Here is a 22,199-nt window from a genome sequence, read left to right on the forward strand (position 1 = left end):
TGGACAAAAGATTCACAAAATGTTTAGGGGTATGCGTCTCCCTGCGTCCCCCCAGAAAAAAGCACTGCATATATCTTTTATGTAAAATAGCTTACTGCCATACTAATGTAATGGGAACTTTGACATTTCTGAAACACCACCATTGATTTTATATTTTATATGGCTCTGTTCACCAGCAAAGAACTTTCCTTTTGTACTAGCAATTATGAAGCTTTGTTTTGCCTTCTCCTGCAGCCTCCTTATTTGCTCTGAGTTGTTCTATTAAACGATAACTTTCCAGCAGCTCCTATATGGTACATTCGTTGCTTCTACTCATGCCTATGAAACACACTTTCATTGGGATGATAGGAGTTCATCTGTAGGAGAGGGGTCATTTTGCATTGCCACTATGACAATGCTGGCTCATTAAGATCCCACTTTGGGGTAAAGGTTATCTTAGATTATCTACAGGCTTCTACACCATTGTTCTGTGATGATTCTCAGTTTGGCAGATGTTGCATACTTTATAGAATGCATCTTGTTGTTTTTAATGTGAGCGGTCTTGGGAACATATATATCCAGAAAAGCCGTATACAGTTTCTGAAATTAATAAAGATGCCAGAATGAATCATTTCTACACAACAAACAATTCATCTGCTTGGTGCTTTGTGAAAGAACTGCCCCACCTGATTGGGGCTGCCAGTTTTAACATCACTTGCTTGTGGGTTGATGGACAGTATGACTTCTCAAGTTGCATTGTCAGTACAGAGAGTGGCAATTGCTTGTTCAGTGACAGTGTGTGTGTGGTCTTGATTCAGCAGGCAACCCCACAAATTGGATATGAAGGTTTGTTGGGTTTTATATTTAAAAAGTTAACAAGAAGAAGACAAAAATCAGATGTCCACTAGAAACATCCCTGTTGGTCTCATTCCATAATCTCATGAATCTTTCATTACATAATGGAAAATATAGCCTCCTCTAAGTTATATTTCTTTCCAAAAATAACATCCTGAAATGACACCCATGCCTCTGCTAGCGCTGGAAGTAAATGTTGTACAAAATGGGCAGAATTTAAAAAAACAGAATGAAATTTTAAACAATTTAGAATATGCTGTAAAAAAATCTTACATGTTGTATCAGTTTTTTTCAACAAAAGCCTAAACCTTGTTTTCGTTGCTGTTGTGATGATGATGATGATGGAATAGGATGTCCCTATTTTCATTGGAGAAATGTTGGAGGGTAAGCTGTTCAAGCTGGCCAGGACCCTGAAAAGGAGCAATCCTCTTAGAAGTCATTTTCCTGCAGCAGGAAATACCCTCTGTCCCAAACAACGGAGTGCCTATTATATACATGTTCTGCATAGCTAATACCCAATGTATGCATTTTCTAACTTATAGAAATGCAAGTCTTGAAATGACCAATTAGCAGTTTTGGTTATACAAACACACTACGAGACAAATGCCTTTCAGCTGCTATGGCCATTCACTGTTGAATCAGCTAAGCACTGCTGGTTGAAATGTCAACGAAACAGCCTATTAATTATAATTTTTAAAACTACTTGAGAGTTCAGGCCACATTAACAGAAAACGGGCCACATTAACAGAAAGTAGTCAAACCTGATCCTCTGATTGTTGGTGAGATGCCTTTTACCTGTTATTCAATGTGCTGTTATATTACATCATGTCTTGCTTAGAACCGCAAGAAACTCATTTACTCTTCTCTGCCAGCAAGAGCTGGAAGTGAGGATTGGTGGTTTCTGTGTTCCAAAAGCTGCATGTCAAGTTCTCTACTTCTGGCAAAGGGGCAAAAATGTACATATATTGATTAGACATACAGTAGTACCTCGGGTTACAGACGCTTCAGGTTACAGACTCCGCTAACCCAGAAATAGTACCTCGGGTTAAGAACTTTGCTTCAGGATGAGAACAGAAATCGTGCTCTAGCGGCGTGGCGGCAGCAGGAGGCCCCATTAGCTAATGTGGTGCTTCAGGTTAAGAACAGTTTCAGGTTAAGAACGGACCTCCGGAACGAATTAAGTACTTAACCCGAGGAACCACTGTATAGTATTTGGTTGTATGAACTCATGATTTGGTTAAGGGTTGATGAGGCCTACAGTTGGTGTGGCATAAGAGCCACTCACACAGATATGGCAGGGCAAATTTTTAGGAAACAGTGTTTCCAACTCTTGATATTGACAAAATCCTGAAAATATAATGATGATCAGAATATCTACCTAATAGATATCTAGATGTGGTGGAGAGGAACTTTAGCCATGAAGCTCCTTAGGGGATCATGGGCCAATCACTTCCTCTCAAGGTAGCTTACCTCACAAGGTGATTTATACTCTGCTCTGTTGTTTTGTTCCAGGGGATTAGCCCCATGTACCTTAAAAGGTTTTAAAAGTAGGCCACATAATGGCTCCAGGAATAAATAACAGAGTGCTGAAAACAACATTAAAATACTGAGTTTAGCATCAACAATAAAATAGATTGAAATCCTTAGAGAATGGAAGACACAAATAATGCTGTGGTTTTTTTTAACAAATGCACACATAAACACACATTTCTGGATTTAGTGTATCTTTTAATACCGGGAGACATCATAAACTTTTTTATGGGTGCAGGCCTGAGCAAGTGATCTTAATCAAATCAAATTTGGGCTGGAATCTAAACCTATCTACAAGAGAGCAAGCACCCTTTAATTCAGTAGGATTTTGCAAGTAAAGATGCTTAGGATCATATGCTGTCAGTCTCCACTTCTGACCTTAATGCAGAAATTGGTAGCTACATCTTCATGTCCCATCTAATTTAGGAGGTCAAATCAGTTGAGAGCAATGGTCCCTTCTGCCTTTGGAGGCCATGGATCTGACTGCCAAAGGAACCAGCTGTAGTCAACTTCTGTGGACTCCCCCATCCTTCTGTCAATCATCATTGGCCAAGTACCACCTCCTCCTTTTTTTTAACAGGATCTGGTTTCAGTTAGATGAATTAAATGGTACTGTAGGCTGTTCTAGTGTGGATGACAGCACCGTTGCATGACATTCAAGTCTGCATAACAGCCTCCTGCTCTGTGCTATTTATGTCTTTCTTTCAAATGTTTAATAAACACTTTTATATTGACATATTAAGGCGTCTCTATTGAGACCAATCCAAGTAGTATTTTGTTCCTACTAAACATAGATTCCAGCTCATTTCAAGCATATTTATATTCCCATGTTCAAACTATTGTACTTTACTTTGATCTATTTTTAAAGCACAGAAGAATAAGGCAAAATTTCAAAATGAAGGGGCAACTGAGTTCTCTGTTTCCTTTCCCCAAATCTCCCCACTGGTTCTTGAAGTTGTTGCCACCCTTTATACATGCAATAAAAGGACCTCCTTAAATGGAAGGAATTACGCAACTGGTCCATACATGTACGGAGAAGAGAGCAACAAAAACTCACTATAGAAGGATATAGGGTGCAAACCATTTTTACATTCCACTAAATTTCAAGTATTTTATTGTCTAATATTCTGTTGGGAGCTGCCCAGAGTGGCTGGGGAAACCAGCCAGATGGGTGGAGTATTATTATTATTATTATTATTATTATTATTATTATTATTAATCTATCTATCTCACTTGTCTTGCTTTCTACAAAATCTAGCATTCTTGTGTGGGCTTCTTTCCTAATCTTTTTTTAATATCTATCTATCTATCTATATCTATCTATCTATCTATCATCTATCTATCTATCTATCTATCTATCTATCTATCTATCTATATTCCCAATGCAAGAATAGCATGATTACACTCCCAGTTTCCAATGGAAAGCTGTGTACACACCATACATATGCTACAGTGTATACAAAGCTCTACTGCAAAGGAAGGCAGGGAGGAAAAAACATGTGTTGCAACAATTCATGTCCAATGTTACTGTAGCTCTCCATGTAAAGCCACCATATCGTTACAAGGTGACAAGGCCACAGCTGTCAGATTGTTTTCAACCAGAATCTGTACAGGGTAAATGGTGGGTGGTGCAAGTGGTAGGTATTTCATTCATGAGCATCTATGGTATCTGTATCTTCCATCATCTATATTTCCATTCATGAGCACCTATATTTTTGTTGGATATGAACCGTTGGTTCTATAGTTATTGGATTTCCAATAACCGGAATGCGTCCGGTGAATCTTGCATAGCAAGGTGGTCATCTGGGGCAGCAGTGGCAAACAATATGCATCTAAAAATTAAGATTATGCACAGAGAAAAAAAGCTTTGTCAAGAGGAGTGTCTAGACAGAGTAGCAAGTGAAGATGGAAACACAGGAGAGAAGACCTCCCAAAAATCCATCTCAAAGGGTTGGTGGAGTCTCTGGAATAGCATGTGATGGGGATAGAGGACTTCAGTGCAAGGCATCTCTGAATTCAAGTCTGCATATTTCCCCTCTCCATAAGTTCAAGGTGTCATTTACTAAAACCAGATGCAATGACCAAAAGGGACAAAGCGATAGATCCAGTCTTGTTGAATCACCATCCCTCATAAAAATCCATACTGCCAAATGCCATTTCAAAGAGATGCATTTCCCAAAGGCCAGGAGGAATTCCACAATTTGAACACTGTCATTCTAGTGTAGACTTTTTACAGCTAATATGAATCCCACTGGAAGTAAACATTGACCAACTGGGTGCAAAGCTTGAGACTTCTAAGTTCATTGGGCACCCTCAGAAGAGGAAGGAGCCCATTTAAGTCAATGGACCCTAAGGGCATTGAGCTCTTACGTCCACTGATCTCAAAGGGATGTCAGCAGGCCCCATGAAAGCAAAAGTTTATCTCCTCACACACAGAACAGAGTGTGTATCTGTGTATACATACCTGGCGTCTTTGGAGCAAAGTCGTTGGTTCCTTAGGGACCTGGGGAAGTGAAAACTAAATTCACATTCACATATAGCCAATCAGAGAAAGGGCTTCATTTGAGATGCTGCCTGCTGAAACAAATTTATTTTTCTTGAAAATGAGTAACCAGTGGATGGTCCGATTTCAAAACAGGTCAAAATGTTCCAGCTCTTCACATTTCTTAGTCTCAGAACAGAAAGTCTCACAAGGTTACACAACTTCACTGGGAAAGGATGAAACAAACAAAACAAAAAGCACTAAAGCTCATTCCAAACCCTCACAGATGAGTAGTGCGAAAGTGTGATGCGACTACTAAACCAAAGCTTGAGTCGAATTCATTGCATGCTTTGGAGATTACAGAGGGAAAGCCCCCCATGTCAAGCAAAGTCCCAGGCTGTTATTTATTTATTTATTTATTTATTTATTTATTTAATCAGATTCTGTGAACAGAAATACTTTGGAACATAGGTTTCGTGCTGCTTTCTTCACTTTTCCCCTATGACCAGATTCTTGAGAAATTCAAATTTCCCACTAGACAATGGCATCACAATGGCTCTTTACAGGAACTGCAGGTCTGCATCAAGGCCTTTTCCAATGACGATGCTTCCATGACTAAGATATGTTTCTATTTTCAAGACAGCACAGCAGCTTGGTTTTACACAGACTCTCCCAATTCTAAACTCGAGATCTGAGGGCAACATCTAATGCTGCTGCAGACCCTACAGCAGCACCCAGGTCAAGATCAGAGCGGAAGAGAATGGCAAACAAAATTTCCTGTTCAGTTAGATCACGGATGGAGAAGCCAATGTCCTTTGACTCCCAGTGCACCCAGACCAGTCATTTCATGTCATGTCCATGCCACAAACAATAAATCTTCATGAGCCTTCCCTTCATGTAGTCTTTCTCCTTTCAGAACAGAGGACTCAATTTCAGTAGACAGTTCTCTTGTTTGAAGGGGCTATCTGGTCCAAATCCAGTTTAAAGAACCATAAGAAGGGAGGGCAGGGATCATGGTGTGATCCACCTGTCATTTGTAGGTACACAGGTTGCCTGTTCACAGTCCTTCCTACAGTGGGATGTACTGCATTTCTCTTTTCTCTTTCGTGTCTTATTTTGCAATTTTATGTTGTGAACTGCCCTGTGATCTTTGGGTGACGGGCAGTATGCAAACAACACCACCATCAAAAATATTTAAATCCTTACGATTGTTTCTAAACTTGCATGTATACCAGTGCCGGATTTACATGTAAGCTAAACAAGCTATAGCTTAGGGCTCCACTCTCTTGGGGGCCCCCAAAAAAATTAAAGGGGAAAAAACCCTGGATGTACATTTCCAAAATACAGTGGTACCTCGGGTTAAGTACTTAATTCATTCCGGAGGTCCATTCTTAACCTGAAACTGTTCTTAACCTGAAGCACCACTTTAGCTAATGGGGCCTCCTGCTGCCGCTGTGCCGCCGGAGCGCGATTTCTGTTCTCATCCTGAAGCAAAATTCTTAACCTGAAGCACTATTTCTGGGTTAGTGGAGTCTGTAACCTGAAGCATATGTAACCTGAGGTACCACTGTATTAGATAATAAACAAATAAAATGAAACCTACATACAGCAACAGTGGCAAATGGCTTTAGATACATATTAGGGTCCATACATTACCATATAGCATCTATTCAACACAAAAAATAGTGACAATTCTTTTGTTGACTAAGGACAGGTGGACATATAAAGGGCCCCATTACCTTAAGTAGTTTAGGGCCTCATCCAACCTAAATCCGGCCCTGATCTATACATATAAATCAGCATATGCATATGCTTTGCAAATGCCATAGAATCCATCATAGAATCTTAGAGTTGGAAGGGACCCCGAGGGTCATCTAGTCTAACCCCCTGCAATGCAGGAATCTTAGCTAAAGAATCCATGACAGATGACCATCCAACCTCCGCTTAGAAACCTCCAAGAAAGGAGGGTCCACAACTTCCCAAGGGAGATATGTGCCCTCTTTTCTCCTTTTTTTGGTGATACATTTCTTCTCTTTTCATGCATAGATTCCTACCCTGTATATCCCATAATACCAGAGTTATTGTGAGCAGACGGTGCAGAGGCTGCTGGTGTGCTGGTGAGGCATCACAGAGCTGCCATTTCAACACTGGCATTGCAGCTACAGTCATACCTCCGGTTAAAGACGCTCCAGGTTGAGCGTTTTCAGGTTGCGTTCCATGGCGACCCAGAAGTAACGTGAGGGTTACCTCCGGGTTTCGCCGCTCGCGCATGCGCAGATGCTCAAAATGATGTCACACGCATGCGCAGAAGCGGCAAATTGGGCCCCACACATGCGCAGACGCAGGTTGCATTCTGCTCAGGTTGCGAACGGGGCTCTGGAACGGATCCCGTTCGCAGCCAGAGGTACCACTGTACTAATCTGGACACTGCAGGGTCAGGGCTATGTGGGTGCATCAGCAGAGCCAATTTTTCATTGCTACTAGTGCAGCTTCACAGTCCAAACTTGCCACCAGCCTGCAGCAATGCTGGCGTTACGAGAGCGGCTCTGGGTTATCACCCCACTGCGCCGGCCACTTCTGAGAGGGTTTATCCTCGAAAGACCACTACTCAGGCATCTGTTTAGGCAGAGCAAGCCTTATGGAGAATGGCATGTCAGGCGAGGAGAAGCTTTGATGTTCCCCTTCAGTTGATGAGTAACCTCAATATTGCATCTCTAGCCCATTTCATGACATTGATGCCAGATTTCCCCATCATATACTTAGGCTAAATCTGCAAGCATGGATCTGATCAGTTTGTTGACTGTGCACCATGTTGGAAGTGAACCCCAACACAACACTGTCCAGTCATAAGTGCTGTCAGATTTAAAAAAATACTGTAAATATGAACTGGTAATATTATTTATTTCCGATGTTGCGTGATTTGGCAGGTGCTCCTTGGATGCAAACAACCATTGCAGTTGGCATACCCTGCAAGATTTCTCTGATGAAAATAGACACTCTATTCTATAAGAAGAAGAAGAAGAGTTTGGATTTGATATCCCGCTTTATCACTACCCTAAGGAGTCTCAAAGCGGCTAACATTCTCCTTTCCCTTCCTCCCCCACAACAAACACTCTGTGAGGTGAGTGGGGCTGAGAGACATCAGAGAAGTGTGACTGGCCCAAGGTCACCCAGCAGCTGCAGGTGGAGGAGCGGGGAAGCGAACTTGGTTCACCAGATTACGAGTCTACTGCTCTTAACCACTACATCACACTGGCTCTCAACAGCAACAACAACAACAATTTTATTATTCATACCTCACCCATTTGATTGGGTTGCTCCAGCCACTTTGGGCGGCTTCCAACTTATATAAAAACATAATAAAACATTCAACATTTAAAAAATCCCCTCCCCTATCCAGGTATCTTCTAAAGGTTGTAAAGTTACTTATCTCCTTGGCTCAGGGTTCTCATAACGCCAAACATACCCTCCAACATTTCTCCAATGAAAATAGGGGAAAGTGGGACACACTGGGATCAAATCAGAAACTGCGACGGCTTCTGTAAATCCAGGACTGTCCCTGGAAAATAGAGACATTTGGAGGGTCCTCCAGGTGTTCTTTTTGTTGCGCATTCATGATGCTCTGTGCTCTTGTTACCATTCGGGTTGTCACACATGATCCTGCTTTCAATACTGTTCGTCCCTGCAAAATTATGGGGTGGTCACACTGTTTCATTTCCAACCGGTTGATACCCTGCTGAAATCACATAACTTTTTTAACAAAAACAAAAAATGTTTGGGTTTATTTTGGTCCTTCTTTAGCTCCTCTGGAGAACAATGATGTGGTAGCGTTGAAGCAACATAGCATAGCATACTAAGGCAGAATAAATCCACTACTAATGCAATATTCCTGTGCCAAGAACATGTTGCAGAACAGCCACACAAAGGCAGCAGTCTGGAGAGGCCCTCGGTCTCTTTCATTCTTGAAAAGCCCATCATAAATACTTATTTTGAGATTTTCTTTCCATATTATTGCCTGCCTTGTCCTGGATTCCCTTCCAAGACAATTACTCCTTTTAGCTGTGGCTCAGGCCAGCATTACATTTGTTCTCACATAAGCTGTTGTCTGACCTAGTCAATATGGGGGGGGGAAGGGGGAGAGAAACAAATTATAACCCCAAGCATGTTTTTAAATGGGAGATTACTGGCCTTTGGTTGCAGTGCACTTCCTTTTCACACCTCTTAATGTGCAGCTCCTTAAATCACCACGAAGGTTTCCAATTGCTGTTTGTTTTTCAAAGACAGCGTATTAAAATGTCGGTTCACGAGAGAGCAATGGATGAAAAAAAATGAGGGGGGGAAATGGCAAGGGGTGTTTTAAAGCTGCAGTTACAGCAAGTCATATGAATATTTCCAATAACTGTGTTCCAAGAAGTATTTTTGGAAGCATGAATGTTGTGTTTTTTAATGAAGGCCATATTCTGAGGATACGACACCATATGTCACAATCCTTCTCCGACCAAAAAAGTAAAAGGAAAGTATGCTAGGCTTTAAAGTGTTTTGGAAAACTGTCTTTGCACGGCTGTCATTACTTGCGCGGCTGAGGGATTCATTGTTTTTTAGCACATCCTAAATGAGATGTACTATATGCCTCATAGGACGGAGCCTATCCAACTTGCTGCTTGGGTAGAAAAAAATGATAGCTCACTTGTGATTTTCCTGGGTGACCCTTAGGGCAGCTAATCTGTGGCTGGTGTAGTAGAACAGGCCTTGGGACCACAGTGGTCACCTCCAGGCTTGATTATTGTAACTTGCCCTATGCGGGGCTGCCCTTGAAGCTGACCCAGAAACTCCAGCGGGTGCAGAATGCCGTGGCAAGGCTCCTTATGGGGTCCTTGCCGTGGGCTTACATTCATCCAGTGCTTTACCAACTGCACTGGCTCCCAGTGGAGTACAGGGTCAGGTTTACAGTGCTGGTTTTGGCCTTTAAAGCCCTATGCGGCCTAGGACCCATGTACCTACGGGACTGCATCTCCTGGTATGCCCCGCAGAGGATCTTAAGGTCCACAAATGACACCACTTTGGAGGTCCAAAGTCGCAAGGTGGTAAGATTGGTCTCAACTAGGGCCAGGACCTTTTCAGTACTGGCCCCGACTTGGTGGAATGCTCTGTCAAAAGAGATTAGGGCCCTGTGGGACTTGACATCTTTCCGCAGGGCCTGCAAGACAGAGCTGTTCCGCCTGGCCTTTGGTTTGAATTCAGTCTTTGGTTTTGGACCCTTATGTTTCTCTCCCCTTATGGTTTTGATCTATCGGCTACTATTAAAATGATGCTGCATTTTAAATTGTTTTTTTTCCCTTTTCTCTCCCCCCCCCCCATTATGTTTTTGTTGTAATTTTACTGGTGTTAGCCACCCTGAGGGGAGGGCGAGGGGAGGGCGGGTATAAATAATAAAATTATTATTATTATTATTATTATTATTATTATTATTATTATTATTATTATTAATCAACCTATGGCCTTTTAAATTGTGTGTGGAATTATTGTTTTCATTTGTTACTATGTCAGGTATTTTTGTGTTTTTATCTCATAAACTGTCTTGTGCTCCTTGAATGAAGGGTGCTATAAGTACAATATTTAATAAATCAATCTCTCATGAACTCCCATCATCAATGGCTTTTGGGTCATGCTCCCAAGGCTGATGGGAGCTACAAGGAGCAGACAGAGCTGCCAGACAAGAATGCAAAGCCTCTTGTGGCTGTTTTCTCCACCCTGGGCCCCCAAAATGCTCACCATATGGGCTGGATATGCTGAATGGAGCTGAATGAATGAGGTGGTCCATGGAGTGTACCGCTTCAAATTACATGTAAGGGGGTGCCACTTCTGGACATCTCCATTTGCAACACCCTCCCATCCAACCCCCCACCAAAGACTTCTGCAAATGGAAATCTAGCACACAATGGAGAAAGATTCTAGCCCAGGCCTTCATCTGCTGTGTTGCTTTTCAATTCATAGGTAGAAAAAACACAGGGGAGCACTAAGAAATTCAACGTCTTGTCTGTAACCTGTGGTCACGCTGTACATTTTGCCTTCTCATTCAGCAGTAAGTGTCAAATTTCCCAATCTGCAGCAGTGCACACTCCTCATCCATGCTAACCACGCACACTGACACTGATATATATGCTTTTGTATTTACTTGGAGGCAAAAATATGAAATCTTTTCTCTTTGGTTTCATCTGCAGGTTATAAATGAAGAGAACAAGAGCGAGACCAGCTGGTGATTGGCATCTTTAATTGCATCTTCTGAATTAATCACACAGCACAGATTAAAGAAGTATGGCTGAGCCTGGCGAGAAGCTTTTAAGTGTGGAAACGAATAAACTCAGACATGCACACAGCTACCAAGACACAACTTCGATTGGGATTAAAAGAATGCAAAAGCGATTTCTCCAGAAAGATGGAAGCTGCAATGTGTACTTCAAGCACATCTTTGGGGAGTGGGAGAGCTATGTGGCCGACATTTTCACCACATTAGTGGACATTCAATGGCGCCATATGTTTGTGATCTTCTCATTGTCCTACATCCTGTCCTGGTTGTTCTTTGGCTTGGTCTTTTGGTTGATTGCACTCCATCACGGTGATTTATCACTTGATGAAGGAACGACCCCTTGTGTTGTCAGTGTCCATAGTTTCACGGGGGCTTTCTTATTCTCTCTTGAAACCCAAACGACCATAGGCTATGGATCCCGTTGTGTCACCGAAGAGTGCTCTGTCGCAATCCTGATAGTTATCATACAGTCAGTGTTAGGCTGCATCATTGACACATTCATCATCGGTGCTGCCTTGGCCAAAATGGCCACTGCCCGGAAGCGAGCTCAGACCATCCGCTTCAGCTATCATGCCACGGTAGGCTTAAGAGATGGCAAACTCTGTTTGATGTGGCGGATAGGTGATTTCCGCCCTAATCATATGGTAGAAGGCATAGTGAGAGCCCAGCTCTTGCGGTATGTGGAAGACAGAGTGGGAAGGATGACAATGGAATACAAGGACTTAAAACTGTTAAACGACCAGATCATTGTTGCAACCCCAGTGACCATTATCCACGAAATTAACCAGGACAGCCCATTGTATGATATGGACAGGAAGGCTCTTGCTAAAGACAACTTTGAAATCCTGGTTACATTTGTTTACACTGGAGATTCAACGGGGACATCCCATCAGTCAAGGAGTTCATATGTGCCTCGAGAAATCCTTTGGGGGCACCGGTTCAATGACGTCCTGCAAATGAAGAAGAAGTACTACAAAGTCAACTGCCTCCAATTTGAAGAAACCACCGAGGTTTATGCTCCTTATTGTAGTGCCAAGCACCTAGACAGGAAGGAGCAAGAATACACCACCTTGGAAAAAGCAGTGGATGGAGAACCTGGAACGTCGTCATCTTCTTCCTCTTCATCAGCACCAGCACCAAGATTAGGACTAAGAGCCCGGTCCTTTAGTGCTGAAGCATTAATCATCCACTCTGAAATTTCTGAAGAGTCAGCCAAAACTTCTAACCAAGTCAATGTTATGGAGGTGCCGTATGAGAGAGCGCTGGTGACTTTAAGTAGAATCTCAATGGAATCCCAGATCTAACAATCTGTTGCAATGGCTGCTCTTGACTTTGCAGCAGTTTTCAAGGCGCACAAGTTATGGACATGGTATCCTCAAATCATAAAACGGAAGAGCAGACTCGACACTTCATCGAGACTTCGGTCTAGCTGGTATACTTGTTTTAGTAGATAATGCTGATATTATTCATCTCCTTAAAAAATTCCTTTTTTGCAAACAATAGACTTTTGTGCCCTTGTATTTTTAAAAAAGAATGCTTAACAATATTCAGCATCAATACTGAAAGTGGAGGATACCTGTTGATAAGAATTTCAAAGTTGCTTTATCACTGAAGCCATGAAGTCGGATTATTTGAGTTAAAATTGCTTCAGGACCTTATAGTCCTATGGTTTAGGCGCATTAATTTTGAATTGTTCAATGTGACTGTCTTTTGGATTAATGTACATTTCAGTAAATTAAAGAATTGCAAAATAATTGATTTGTGTGCTGTAGCATAGCTTGGTAGTCTATTTGCTAAGTGTACCCTAGGCCCACATCTCATTCACGTAGCTCTTTTGATTGTACAAAGAGAAGTTAATTAAACTACTTCACATTTTTGTTTATTTGTAAAAACTATATATATACTAGATTTTTCTATGGGGATTTAGGCTTTCTCAGAATTTTCTTTTGCAATTTCTAATAAAATATTTTGAATTCTTCCTAAAATATGTAAAGAATAATTCTTACAAAGAGTTTGAAAAAGTAGCTAGCTTTGCCAAAGCCATTATGCAAGGCCCCTTATTTGCTTCCACTTTCTGTTGATCAGTGATTTATTTGCTACTAGACATTACAAAGATGTAAGGCCTATCACACTCAAATTTATGGCTTGTTTTCATTTAGTTACTTTCATTTCTTTTCAACTACCTAATCATTTCATGCTGAAGATATGTTAAAATTGTTCTGCATATCTGAAAAGAGGATTTGTAACTTAGAGATAACAATGTGATAGCTGGTGTACTTTTTTTTTTTTAAAAAAAGAAAATAATATATAAATATATTTCATCCAACTATTTTGGATCCTCTCTCACTTTGTTCTTCATTCCTAAGCACACAGATAGATCAGACCAATTTTCTTTTCTTTTTGTCTGAAAATTGCATCCTTGAACTTTTAAGTTGATGGATCTCAGTTTTCCCTCAGTGCATCCTCATCCTAGGTTCAGATAACCCCTGTTGTTGTAATTGGACCTTGCTGCCTAAACAGATTTCCTAGTCTCCCTTGGTTCCATGGTCTGTTGTATTCTTCCTTAGGTTGTAGCCTTCCATTCTGCAACTGGCAGCCCATGGACCATGTCATACTGTCAGGGGCTGGGCTGAGGAGGAAAGGTGGGGGCCGCCCCTCTTCTTCTGAACCTCCATGAGAACAGGAGGGCAGTATCGATATGGAACAGTGGTTTGCAGAAGGACATAGTTCAGAGACTGCAGAGGGGAAAAGCTGGGAGAAGAACAGGAGGAAGAAGAAACACCGGGGGAGGGACAGCTGACAGACTCAGTTTCTTTGGAGAGTATTCCTGAGCCAACTTCTCCCAGGACTGGGCATGCATTGAGAGTAGTAGAACAGAAAGCTCAGAGGCAGAAAGCCCAGACCAGCTGGTGCAGGGATGATGTAGGATAAGAGAGACAGAGGGGGTGGCACGCCCAGGGGCAGGCCGAGCCACCTATAGGGGCGGGGCGCACTGCACGGCCTCTGGAGTCTGCCTGCCTCCTCCCACTCAGCCACCCTACAGCCGGGGGGGGGGCAGTGGGTGGACTGTTTGGACAGCACGGAGCCTGTGCGTGCCCAAGCCACGGCGTCTCTCCCAGGAGAGACATGTGGCTCAGGCGCACTGCAAGCCCGGTGGTGAGTGCCGCCTGGCATTTTGTCACCTCCCTCAGTGGTGACACCCGGGGTGGCCTGCATCTACCACCCCCCCTTCCTCCACCCCTGAGAGGGTGTTGTGCTTTACTCAGAGCAACACCATTACAGTGATACCTCGGGTTACATATGCTTCAGGTTACAGACTCCGCTAACCCAGAAATATTACCTCGAGTTAAGAACTTTGCTTCAGGGTGAGAACAGCGGCGCAGTGGCAGTGGGAGGCCCCATTAGCTAAAGTGGTGCCTCAGGTTAAGAACAGTTTCAGGTTAAGAACGGACCTCCAGAACGAATTAAGTACTTAACCCGATGTACCACTGTATTGAATAGGGACTACATTCCTTTCTCTCTCTGTGTGAATACTGAATAAATTACGGTGGATGCTTGGGTTGCAAACATGATCCATGCGGGATGCACGTTTGCAACCCACAGTATTCACAACCCGCGTCTGCGCACACATGGGTTGTGATTCAGCGCTTCTGCGCATGCGCGACCGCTGAAACCTGGAAATAACCCGTTCCGGTACTTCCGGGTTTCGGCGGTCTGTAACCCAAAAAAAAGACGCAACCTGAAGCGTCTGTAACCCGAGGTATGATTGTACGTGGTAAGGACTCTTTGTGTTTATCTGCTTTTTTGGCTGCCACCGGGGGAGGGATAGGATTCTTTGAACCTTGACTTATACCTGCTTTATAACAGGAACCACATATAGAGGAATATATGTAGAGATGCCTTGCACTGAAACAGGCTGTTGGCTTATTGTTTGCTCTGACTGAAGGACGCACTCCAGGACTTCGGACAGAGATCTTTTCCGTCAACACTACAAGTTCCTTTTAACAGGACATGCCAGAATTACCCCCAAGACCTCTTTTCATGCAAGCCTTGTGCAAGGTAAGTACAGTATAATAATAAAATATTATTATGGCAGCCAGGAGTCTAGGGGACAGATCTAGAGCAGTGGCTTAATGGTGTGACTAACTTGGGAATATTAACTAACCTTAGTGCCTTCTGGTCCCACCAGACTCTACTTTCTTGCCGAATCTCTACATTGTGGGTACAAAACATAACAATACCCCAAAACAAAAATAAAGTAAATGCAGACAGTAAGGGATGCTAGAAATCTAATTTGAGAAGCACATTGCTAAAAACATTAAGACCAGCAACAGGAAGTTCTTTAAATACATTGGTGGCAGGAGATCATCTAAAGAAGCAGCTGAACCCTTGGATGACAAGGGAGTGAATTGTGTGCTAAAGGAGCACAAGGAGATTGCAGAGAAGTTGAATTAATTCTTTGCATCTGTTTTCACAGAAGAATATATAGGGCAGACGGCACCTGAACTAACTTTTGCAGGATTGGAGTCCCAGGAACTGAGGTAGATAGCAGTGATGAGAGATGAAATCCTAGACCTAAAACAAAAACTGAAAAATTGCTGGGTTCACACGGCATCCACCCAAGACCAGCCCAGAAATCATTAAACCATTAGATGTCCCCCATGTTACACTCCTTTTTCCCATCCTTGAAGAAATTTGCTTCATATCTTGATGGATTCCAATATCATGCACCACACTGAAATCAGAAGAATGAATTCAAAGTATTGCCCCTACTTGATAAGTCCTGAAACACTGGTTTGGATTTCTGCTGTTGAGACCAATTCTTCCTCAATTTTGAATACCCCTTTAAAAAATTGTGGGGTTGGACTAGATGACCCTTTGATGATGACCCTTTGAGTCACTTCCAAATCTACAATTCCTCAATTCACAAGAGGTCAAGAAGCATTAACTCTTAAGCATTGACTCTTATACAGAGTGGAGAGAAAGTCCCGCAGTTTCCCCAAAGAATCTTGCCAGACTGCATGAACATACCGTGTACAGTTTCTGTACATTTCCAAAATATGTTTTCACTTCAGGGCTCTTCACCATAGCATGGATCCCACATAGGTTCAGAGAGTGCACACTGCAGGGAGAAAACAATGCCTGAGGATTTTCATTCTGAATTCCAGTTCTTATGCTCTGTTATTTCTCAGGCATATTTGAAGCACTGTTACACTTTCGGTTCCCTACAGTTTTGCAACTCTACCTTGCAATCCTGGCTTATAAGTCCCACAGCTGCAAAACAATTTACTTCCACAATACAACTAGGTAGTAGCAGCAAGAAAGGAACTCTGTGGCACAGTCTGCAAAGCAGGCGCAAACACATTTGGAAAGTTGCTAGTTCAAATATACACAGAGGTGGGTTTTAAAAAATGGAATGGAATGGAACTATAGCTGCCATAAACTACACAGTGGACACTGGGGTTGCAAATGTGATCCATGTGGGAAGCACGTTTGCAACCTGCAGCTTTTGCAACCCGCAGCGCCATGTCTGCGCATGCGGGGGTTGCAATTCGGCGCTTCTGCGCATGCGCAAAGCATGATTTAGCACTTCTGTGCATGTGCAAGCACTGAAACCCAGAAGTAACCCGTTCTGGTACTTCTAGGTTTGGCACGGTGCGCAACCCAAAATCGCACAACCCGAAGTGTCTGTAACCTGAGGTATGACTGTAATCCTAGGGACACATGGGTGCTACTTGCTAGAGGTTTATTGAATAAAATACTTGCAAATCTGTGATCATGCTGATCATTCTCCCACCTAAAAGAAATCTCTGTTAAACTGTGGGAAGAAGGATGAAAATGAGTAGTGGTGCACTTTGCAGAAGTGTGGGATTATTTTTAATTTAACTGAAGGGTTCCATTGTACTAGCTGGGGTATGAAAGTGTGTGGGTAAACTCATTTGTGCTTTGCAGGCTATGGTACAATATCCTTCTGTTCCATTGAAACTTATGGAGTACGTTAATATGTAAACTTTCAGAGAAAAGATGGATAGTTAGCTGCTTACTACATTCACTAGTGACCATATTATGGGTAAAAGGCAAAACAGAAAACTGTCTTCTCAAAAGTAGAAGCGTGAGATGATATGTCTCAGTTTTTATTTATTTTTAAAATGCATATCCCATTCCCCCTACAAAGAAACTAAAAGCAACTTGCAAAAAACAAGATATACAGAAATACAAGGGTAAGGTAGTATGTTTATGACTTCAAATTAACATCGCATCTTTACAATATATAACAAATAGGCAAAAAAAGGATGTTGTGCCAGAGTCTGTTCAAGCGATTTCTACAAGTAACTAGTGGCAACGATACGGAGAAAGAGAGACTGGCCTTCCCTCCCTCTTTTGAGGGATGTTTTTAAATGTGAATGGGCAATAATAGAATCTAAATAATGTGGAAAGTAACAAAGACCTTTCTCACCAGCACATTAACTGTTCTAAGGGAATTCTGCCTGTCTCATATTCTTGAGACATGGAGAGAGTTTGTCAGTCCCACCCTAGAGCTCCATGGCCCCTTCATCTCTCAGAAGTCTCATTGTCTTCATTCCCATTTTCAGCTATCTACCAAAAAGGCGGTGAAAAGCCCTGGAGCCCTGACCACTCTGCCAAGGCCAGTGTGATGTCGATGGGTGTTGGGAAACCAAGAGTCCAATGCCAATCAGGATCTACATGGGCGTTGGGATCCTACATGGCTCCAAACAATATTGGCAAGTGATAAAGCCTACTTGAACCAAGGGCAGACAGGAAGCTTCCGTCTAGGACACAATGGAAGGTGCGGTGGACAACGGTGTGTAGCCATTCTCTAAAGCTGAGTGGGTGGACTGGCAGGAACACTGGATTGGCTGTGCCAGTGCTCCTGGGTTGCCATATCTTGAAGAGCAAAAAAGAGGACACCCCAAGCCACTGCCAACCCGAGCTGGCAAAAGAGGTACACAGGTGAGTGGGGCTGCCACCACTGTGCCTGTGCGCATCTTTCCCCACCTCGGGCTGGCAGTGGCTGAGGCATGCAGAGCCGCCCTAGCCTGAGCCTGAACTGCCCGAGCCCGAAAAACCCGGACATTTCCTTTAAAATGTAAACATCTGCCAGGATGAGCATGTTGCCCCACCCCCAGAGGATATGTCTGGGTTTTCCCAGATGTATGGCAACCCTACCCTGCACAGCCCCAATCTTCCTTTCTTCGTCCCAGTAAGCTGGAGGCCGCTGCTGCTGGGAAGGTAATGTTGTGACTCTGCTCCACACAGCAAGCCAGTTTTGACCTCAAGGGTTTTGGAGGCTTTGAACAGAATGCTTGAGGAGCACAAATACTTTTGAGGAGCGAGCAGTGGGCATACATCCCTAACATTCAACACAATAATGTTTAGAGATATGCTTTGAAACCTATGCTCCTTGAGGAGTCAGAATCATCAACCTGTTCCTTGCTTTGCATTTAACTGTTGCTGACATTCAAGTTTGCTCAAAACTCTTGTGCAATGGAAATGTGGGCTTCTTGAAAGCCCCAAATCCCCAAAACAATCTGACTTGTCATACTTAATTTTTTCCTAGTGTTAGCTTCACTTTTCTAGGCAAAGAATCAGGGAATCTCTGATTTTTACACAGTTCCATGGAGGTTGTGGTTGGTTTGTTTTGTTGCTCTATTCATGTAAATACTTTTACATGAATCCCAATTCTTCTTTTTCATACTGGTGTGGCCCACCATGTCAAAAGAGCAGGGACAGAAACAAACATGCAAAAGACCCGTTTCTCCTAACCTGGGCTCTTTCGCAGCCACTTAATGGTGGGATATTGTGGGTCATCAGTCCGCCACCTTGTGGACATTAAAAAAACACGGGATTCAACACGCACAGAATAGTTCAGTGTACAGTATTTGATTTATGCTTTGGGATGAGGCATTCAGAGAATCATTGCTGGGAAGCACTTACTGGTGGAAAAAATGGCTCACTCTGATTCTTGCTTCACACCCCAGGGAAAGTTTTTGCTCCTTAGGGTCCCAATGGCCTCATTATCTGAGTACTGTACATACTGAAGATAGAACAAAGGTGCAGACTGGCCTGCCACCCAAACGCACGTTCAAAGCCTCCTTTTCCTCCAGGGAGTTCTTCAAATATGTCACTGCATTGTCCAATGCAGGACTGAAGCATACAGAACCTCATGGAAACCAAGAGGCTTAAGCACACTTAACCCTTATGGACTGACCTCAAAGGGCATATAGTGTGCACTCCGAACTACGAGGTGACTCAGGGTGATTCAAGGCAGACTCAGGTCTCGCTGCGAACAAGGCGTGTCGAGGCAGATTGGGGACTCTCCTACTTTCCAAGTAACTCTGCAGCATCAGTTCTTCCAACCTCTGCCCAAAACATGGGACATTTTCTTTTCTGAGAAATTTATCCAAGTTACCTGAGGAGACTCTCAGAGCTCATAAGAGGAGTCAGTGGAGAGCAGGGAGGTGGAGAATGGAGGGTCTTTTCATTTTGATGGATGGGCCTAGTTTTTAATCACAATTACATTATTTTCTGAGGACACGCCAACCACCGTGATTTTGGGGGAGGGATGGTGAAGTAAAGTTATTCATCATGCATCAATAGGAGTATAGCATCTAGATCAAGGGAAGTAATAGTGCAACTGTATTCTGCTCTGGTCAGACCTCACCTGGAGTACTGTGTCCAGTTCTGGGCACCACAGTTCAAGAAGGACACTGACAAACTGGTACGTGTCCAGAGGAGGGCAACCAAAATGGTCAAAGGCCTGGAAACGATGCCTTATGAGGAACGGCTAAGGGAGCTGGGCATGTTTAGCCTGGAGAAGAGGAGGTTAAGGGGTGATATGATAGCCATGTTCAAATATATAAAAGGATGTCACATAGAGGAGGGAGAAAGGTTGTTTTCTGCTGCTCCAGAGAAGCGGACACGGAGCAATGGATCCAAACTACAAGAAAGAAGATTCCACCTAAACATTAGGAAGAACTTCCTGACAGTAAGAGCTGTTCGACAGTGGAATTTGCTGCCAAGGAGTGTGGTGGAGTCTCCTACTTTGGAGGTCTTTAAGCAGAGGCTTGACAACCATATGTCAGGAGTGCTCTGATGGTGTTTCCTGCTTGGCAGGGGGTTGGACTCGATGGCCCTTGTGGTCTCTTCCAACTCTATGATTCTATGATTCTACGATTCTATGATCATGTGTGTCAGGGGTTCAGGAGCAGAGGCGCAGGAAAGGGAGGAAACAGAGAGCGAGGGGGAGGAATCCGAAGGGAGGATGAGTGATGACGACGACCCGAGGTCTCCGAGTCTTTCCAGTGAATCGGAAGATTCACAGAAAGGAGCGCCAGTGGTCAGAGCAAGGGGGGGACCCAGAGGGACACCCCAGGAAGAAAGGACCGGGGGGACTCAGAGAGCAGCAGTTGGAAATCGGGGCCAGCGTCACCAGCTGAGCGCAGCGGGGAGGAAGGGGACCAGGTATCGGGACCCGGAGGTTCTCCGCAGGAGGGAGGGCATGAGTCAGGAGTGGTCACGCCCTCATCAGGGAGCGAGGAAACGATCAAGAGGAAGGTAGAAGGTTGGGCGCGCGCGCCAAGTTCAAATGCAGCGGAAGGCGGCACAGTAAGCAGCCCGGAAAGGGAGCCAGGTCCTAAAGCCCGCCGCAAGGAGACAGAAGGGTCCGGGGGGTCTGCGTCAGAAGAGTCCCGGAAGGAAGAGACCATGGGGGGCAGAGGGACCCAGAGAAGGAAGGAAAGACGTAAGAGGTGGAGCAAGGCGAGGGTATTAAGTTGGTGTACAGGAGGCGGGGATTCAGACAGAGCTTCGCCGGTCTAGCTAGTAAGACGTAGGGCTGCACGCTACGGCTTGAGAATGGAAACTGTAACTCAATAAAGACTTTTATAAAGTAAACGCTGGCTAGCGTGATCCTCTGTGAACTAGGATCTGGAAGCAGCTCTGACAATGTGGGTCCTCTGAGTCTGGCTGTGAGAGCAGAAGATAAGTCACAAAGTTCAACTAATGTGGTGGGCCACTTCTTTTCCCCTCCCTTCCCCTCTCCCCTTCATGGAGGATCCTTTCAGGAGGGGGGGACAAGGAGGGGGGGAATGACTTTTCGATTTTTTTGCCACAAAGGTAAAAAAGAACTCGGCCTCTGGATCTATTAGTTTGCACTCCAGCAGGTTTCTTAAGCAGGGAGATGTCCATCATGCCCCCAGTTTTGAAACTGACCTCTGTGGGTGGGGAAACTGGGTGAAGAAAATGTGGTTTCCATCCACCCCCCAAGTGTGAAATCTACCCTTGCAATAGAACTGCTGCACTTCTCTTTCTGGTATTTGCCAGGCTTCATCCCCTTGGAAGGAGATGGATTTTCCAGTGGATAAAACAGATGATCCTGTTGAAGCCCTTGTTTCACTATGGAATGGTGAGACCATCAACACCATCGCCCTCTCAAGCACATTGGAGCCTGTTTGGTTCCTTGGTATATGAGGAGCTGCAGTCAAGGAAATGGACTAGGAGATAATTTTGGCATATGATCTATACAAACCCACTGATTCCCACAGTAGTTTAATACAGTGGTACCTCGGGTTACATATGCTTCAGGTTACATATGCTTCGGGTTACAGACTCCGCTAACCCAGAAATATTACCTTGGGTTAAGAACTTTGCTTCAGGGTGAGAACAGAAATTGTGCTCCAGCGGCACGGCAGCAGCGGGAGGCGCCATTAGCTAAAGTGGTGCTTCAGGTTAAGAACAGTTTCAGGTTAAGAATGGACCTCCAGAACGAATTAAGTACTTAACCTGAGGTACCACTGTATACTCCCTGTAGCCAGGGCGTAGAGCCTGTGGCCCTCCACATGTTGTTAGACTACAACTCCCATGATCCCTGACAATTAGCCCTGAAGACTGATGGGAACTGGAGTCCAACAATATCCAGAGGGATGTGGGTTCACTACTGCTGCTATATATCAAACTACGGTGGTATCTCGGGTTAAGAACTTAATTTGTTCCGGAGGTCCGTTCTTAACCTGAAATTGTTCTTAA

General features: G+C 43.7%; 1 protein-coding gene across 3 annotated transcripts in view; it reads left to right on the top strand.

The window, feature by feature from the left end:
- The window catches only part of KCNJ16 (potassium inwardly rectifying channel subfamily J member 16), a 44,826-nt gene extending 31,919 nt beyond the window's left edge, over nt 1-12,907 (top strand). For all 3 annotated transcript variants that reach the window (XM_082212691.1, XM_082212692.1, XM_082212690.1), the window contains exon 2: nt 11,068-12,907. In XM_082212691.1, the coding sequence (XP_082068817.1) occupies nt 11,162-12,457 (1,296 nt within the window). In that variant the 5' untranslated portion in view covers nt 11,068-11,161 and the 3' untranslated portion in view covers nt 12,458-12,907. The remainder of the gene's footprint in view (nt 1-11,067) is intronic.
- Nucleotides 12,908-22,199: the final 9,292 nt, after the last annotated feature.

The sequence above is a fragment of the Podarcis vaucheri genome (genome assembly GCF_965113315.1).
Source record: "Podarcis vaucheri genome assembly, chromosome: 2".
NCBI lineage: Eukaryota > Metazoa > Chordata > Lepidosauria > Squamata > Lacertidae > Podarcis > Podarcis vaucheri.